Source organism: Medicago sativa, chromosome 3 (genome assembly GCF_051527215.1).
Source record: "Medicago sativa cultivar Bolivia chromosome 3, Bolivia_mono, whole genome shotgun sequence".
In the NCBI taxonomy this organism is placed as follows: Eukaryota; Viridiplantae; Streptophyta; class Magnoliopsida; order Fabales; family Fabaceae; genus Medicago; species Medicago sativa.
In genome coordinates this window covers 47899513-47904925 of record NC_140751.1, presented here as the reverse complement: position 1 = coordinate 47904925, position 5413 = coordinate 47899513, and the positions used below count along the sequence as shown (strand labels likewise).

At 33.2% G+C, this 5413-nt stretch overlaps 1 protein-coding gene across 1 annotated transcript; it reads right to left on the bottom strand.

Annotated features, from left to right (window-relative positions):
• Positions 1–3120: 3120 nt before the first annotated feature.
• Positions 3121–4473, bottom strand: LOC146937847 (cysteine proteinase inhibitor-like). Its single transcript, XM_085751940.1, has 2 exons — positions 3776–4473; positions 3121–3551 (listed from the first exon to the last, which is right to left on the bottom strand). The coding sequence occupies exons 1-2, from the start codon at positions 4043–4045 to the stop codon at positions 3285–3287; spliced, it is 537 nt and encodes a 178-aa protein (XP_085608066.1). The 5' UTR covers positions 4046–4473; the 3' UTR covers positions 3121–3284.
• Between the last annotated feature and the right edge of the window lie 940 nt (positions 4474–5413).

Below are 5413 nucleotides of genomic sequence, written 5' to 3'. Positions count from 1 at the left end.
GAACTGAGACCACCACCATTCCATTCCCAGCTTTCCTTGTCTATTCCTTAAAAAAAAATAATGATGAAGAAATGATGATGAAATGATAAGGAAAAGAGAATGAAGTTCTGCAATTGTATTAATACTCAGATCCACAATTACAAAGAAAAGAGAAAATAAGATAAATGACAGATAACAAATTGATAGTGACAGCTACCAATCCCTAAGCCACAGGCTTCCCAACTCACACAAGGTGACCCCACAAATCAAAATTAAAAGATTGCCTGCTTATTCTCTATCATTCCTTCTGCTTATATAGGCCACTTCAAGCATCATCTGCCTTTCTTGCCACATCACCAGCTTTTGTCCTTTTCCTAGTATAAACTTTCCAGACTTTTGGTCTTGGCCCATAATCCAAGCCCACACCTTCATCTTTAGTCATGTTTCCATCAGTTTGCATACCACATCTACTAACTCCGATAGTATTCAATTTAACCTAGGCAACTTGGGGAGGCATCCAGCGGATACTGACTTAAACTTTCAGAACAACATGCAGATTATTCAAATTTGTCATAGCTAAATCATATCGCCTCGCAGCAGATCTGATATACTTCCACGAATCGGCAAGCCTATTAAAGCCATCGGAATGAATCTCATTATTTCTCCAATTCCACAACCAATGCAAGTTGTGTCCCAAAAAGCATTCCAAGGAATATCACAGTTATTTTCTAGTTTAAAAACCAAATTTGTGTAAATCTATTGCTGCAAATTTTCAACAAAGAAAGATCTTCTCAATTGAGAAGGAACGATGTTAAGCCAAATTGCCATTGCCACCGAACAATCTCTCAAAGCATGTAAAACATTTTTGTCGCAGAATCAAAATATTAATTAGAATACTATACCATTTATATTGTTTATTTCTCAGTTATTGTATTATTAGGTAGTCAACTATTGTCATTAACCTGTAATTATGTAGGATCTCTGCAATTAATTAGGATTCTAATTCTTTCTCTATTAAAGAGACAATTCCCATGTACATTTGAATATATCAAGAAATTATTCTCCTCTCATTCTTTTCTACTATTTTCCACAACCTCTCTGCACCAGTCACAATTTGGATTGCCTAGCTGCATTTTACTCTTGCGGAAATTGGTTAGCAATCTCCCATAAATCATCTTCCAAATAGAACATTTGATTCACTCAACAACTTCCAGTTTCTGAATTTTTCCCCCACACATATGTAGCATTAATAGTAGCATGACAAGCAACCATGTGATATGTCACAGCTACAGTAAAATTTCCCTTACGATTACCTGGCCACATCAATTTATCTGAACCTGCATCATCACTTGGAGGAGGGATGGCTAATATTTTTTCCGTGACAGAAGAGGGAAACCGTGATTTTAGCCATTCAAAATTCCAATTGCCTGCACGGTTTACTAGTCAAAAACCTTAGCCAGCCTCGCCTCATGAGGAATGCTCACATCTAGATCCTCAATGCGAAAATCAGCCAAAATCCAATTATTAGACCAAGCACTAACCTCAAATCCTTTACCAACGGACCAAAATTCAAACTTGTTAAATTCAGGCCCCAGTTTGGCAATTGATCTCCATAAGCTAGAATCCGAAGGCTTGCAAATCATATTTTCTCTGTTCATACTGCCTTTCTTTTGTAGGTTCATATTTTTGCAGCTTTTACTATATATAATCTCGTAGTTTTCTTTAGTTGGTTGGTCAGTGTTTATTTGAGAAAATTATTTAAATCATGAAATATAATTCTTTTTATTGATTATTGATAAATGTGAAGTAGTTTATGTTTGAATTTCAAAATGACTTGAATAATAAATTTGAGTGTGAGAAACATGTTTGAGTCTATGTTACTCCATGAAGCAAACACAAACGTTCCTCAAATTTGGTGTGCCCGACACGAGTTGCTGCTTTACACCAACACGACACCGACATCGACACTTATAATTATATTAAGTTATGTCATTTTCTCACGTTATTATTGGTGTTCTGTCTTGTCAGATGCCCGCGTTTGTGCTTCATAGATGTCACTACATGAATTTAAAGACATTTTAATTGGTGCAACTGGCTCAAAAGCACTTTAACGTAATGGGATTTGAACAAATCACAATTGTTTTACGATATGTCATTTAGTACAAAATGTTGTCAAATAGCAACTATAGCAGCACTATAGTTGCAAGTTTTGTGCGATTCAAATTTAACAACACTTGGTATATTAATTATTCTACAGCTTGAAATTAAAAAACAGGACATGTGAGTCAGCAAAGGCTAATATTTACCAGCAATTTAACAGCTTGAATTTGGGATAAAACTTTTACTGTAAGTAAGGTAATTGCTGGTAACAGTGTTGACCGAATAAGAGCCTCTAAAGACTAATAATCATTGCTGCATAAACTAGTTTTTGGTGTAGGAAGTTAAATAGTTTATAAACTGGATTAAAATATAGTTTGATATAGCTCACATCAAAGAGATGCAATTTTTGTTAACACTATTACTACCTGTCTTTCTATTAACATAAATTGTTTGATGTGATTAGATTTTTGTTTAATACCGGATATTTGCATTATATGAAACTATTGATTTTTACTTGAACCATGAAGGAAGATAATTCAAACTCAATGGGAAACGTACTGTGTACAGAAGGAATAAGAAACTTTGAACAAAATTAGGGGATCTTGCTGAGATATGCTTGGAAGTCAAAATATATCTGTTGTTTGTTTCACTGTTAATTTTGCTATGTATGTATGATTGCATGTGTTTTTAATATAATCTTAGTAGTATAAGAGGAAGCAACCATTGTGAATGATTACTAACAGGATTTTGTTTGATCGGAAACAGTTGATCCAGATTTTCGATGTGCAGAAGCAATGCAGAGATGAGAATGGCTTTAAATGCCACTGCATGAGTGAAGATCGAGCTTGTAATTTATTTCTAGAAGATATTTACATATGGATTATTATTGGCGCATGAAAGAAGAATACAATACCTAAAAACCCTATGTTGCCGCTACTTTGATCCTTTTTTTATTTTTTAAAGATACTTCGATCCTTGTTATTCCTTATTGCTATAGCTTTATGATTTTGTTACATGGTTATATGAATAAATATCATGAGGTTTTATTGTAAGCAAAACACAAATAAACAGGTTTCTCCAATTTTAATTTGATTCTTGTCTCAACCAAATACAGTACTTAAACGAATATATAGGTTCAGTGAGGGAAGAATATGCTTGCATTTGAATTCATATGATAAATAATAGCAATTGAATTAGTAATCATTTTAGACAAATAGGTCACAAATCTGGTAACTTCTGTTGAATGAGTCAGTAGATGGATCATCATCAACACGCTTGAACTCCATTACCTCCTTCAGGTCTAACAAAGGCTGATCACATATCTGTGCTTCATAGACATTCACTTTCTCTCCAACCTTGGCCTCCAGTGTGATGTAATACAACATTCCACCAACCATTTGCTGTTTGGCACTTACCACTTTCACAAACTCTTTTTTTTGAGGAACAACCTTCAAAAACCCTAGAATTGCATTCTGCATTAGTTTTTACAAAGAATTTTTTTTAATAAAAAGATCAAAATGTCAATAAAATTAAATAAAAAGTAATCAACAAACAATTGATTGATTCAAATGTCAAGGGATGTCGAACTGTTAAATAAAGGGTTTAACAATTGATTGATTCATACCTAAAACGACAACAAAAAAAAAATAAATAAATAAATAAAAAATACAAACCAAAGAGACAGTATATAAAGAACCTTTTTGTTATTCTGTTGATCAACAGCAAAACGTGCCAAGCCATTGATGGTAGGGCAGTTCTGGCTTCCCGTTACCTCAGTTATTCCTCCACATTTCATCCCGCGTATTCTATCGACCCAAGCTAAATAATCTTCCATTTCCAAATTCTTACTCTCTGTTATCTCTCTTCTTTGCATGTCACTGCTCCCCTTCACCTCGGAAATTCCTTCTCCAGGCGGCGATATTGTTTCCTTTACTTTGGTTGTTAAATTTTGGAAAAAATTCTCCATAGTAACTGGCGGAGGAATAGACTTATTTTTTATTTTTTTGGTACAAGTCTAGTCATACTTTATATCATAGTAATAGCTGCTTGGGGAGTAAGTTTTGAATTAGTTTTGGTTAAAAAAAAGTTTTGCAATTGCTTTTTCACTAAGTCACTCAATACAATTTGAAAGAATAATTGATAAGTTTTTTTTATTTTTTATTTTTTCATTTTCGTGAAATTGAGGTGGTTTGAAAAATTGAACTTTCTTTTCTAATGAGAAGTATTAGTAGGTTAACCCTTAGTTCAAAAACTACCTAACCTCCATAACCCCTAGTTCAACAAACCAATTGAGCTACCCAACTTATGTGAATAATTGGAAATTCCTTTTCTCACTTTTAAAGTTTCTCCTAGAAATACTCCAGTGGCAGTTAACTATTGTTCGGCTTTCCAGCAACAATTAAATTTTTTTTGGACACTTTTTAGAGTGGTTCAATCATTTTTTTCAATTAATCTAATTGATGTTAAAAATGTCTAACGACACTTAACTATTGCTGGACCAACAACAATTGAAAGATTAATTTTTTTTTTTTTAAGAAGTAAGAAGGGTAATTTCTCGAATAATTTCACTTGTGGCTGGGTTGCAACTCAAACCCAACCCTAAAAATGACTCATTTAGTCAAGTCATTATTTTCTATTTGCACCACCCCCATCTCATGTTTCTCTATTTGGAGCTAAAAATATTATGAGACATCTCACCTCTCTCTGTTTGCACTGCTGCGGCATCCACGTCTGACTCCAGAGTCCTTATTTATTTGTAGGTAGTTTATCTTCTTCTCTTTTACATGTGAGGAACTTAGATTCAATTTTATGGGAACCATTTGAATTATCAATCCTAATATGTTTTCCGATATTCATTTCATGAAAATTGGTTATTGAAATACCTAATTGATTTGTTTTGTTGGTGTTCTAACTGATCATGATTAGAATAATAATTAATAAGTAGACAAAAATATAAAAGGACATTAGTTAAGGAAGCTAAAATAAGAAAGTTTTAAATTGAAAATAACACTTTTTTAAAAAATATAATAAAACAGTTGCAAAAGAGATGGTAGCATCTTGTTCATTATATTTTTTTCATCATATTGTTGTTGGTAATAATATTGCAAAGAAGGATCTAAACAAAAACTCATTTAAGCTTCCCCTCTCTTATCAACAATAATCATGTCTGAATTATTATCTCCTCCTCCATGTCCTCCTTGTTGTTGTCTTGTTAAGCTTCCTTGAGACATTGATGGAGCAGATCATCTCAAATAATAGACAGAACTTGGATCATGATGACGGAAATTGTAGAGATGATTCAGATTTCCACCACCATGTTGATGAAAATAATAAA

Coding starts and splice junctions, on each gene's coding strand:
- LOC146937847 (XM_085751940.1), bottom strand. CDS start 4,045: ATGGAGAATTTTTTCCAAAATTTAACAACCAAAGTAAAGGAAACAATA. Junction 3,552..3,775: donor ATCAACAGAATAACAAAAAG/GTTCTTTATATA, acceptor AAACTAATGCAG/AATGCAATTCTAGGGTTTTT.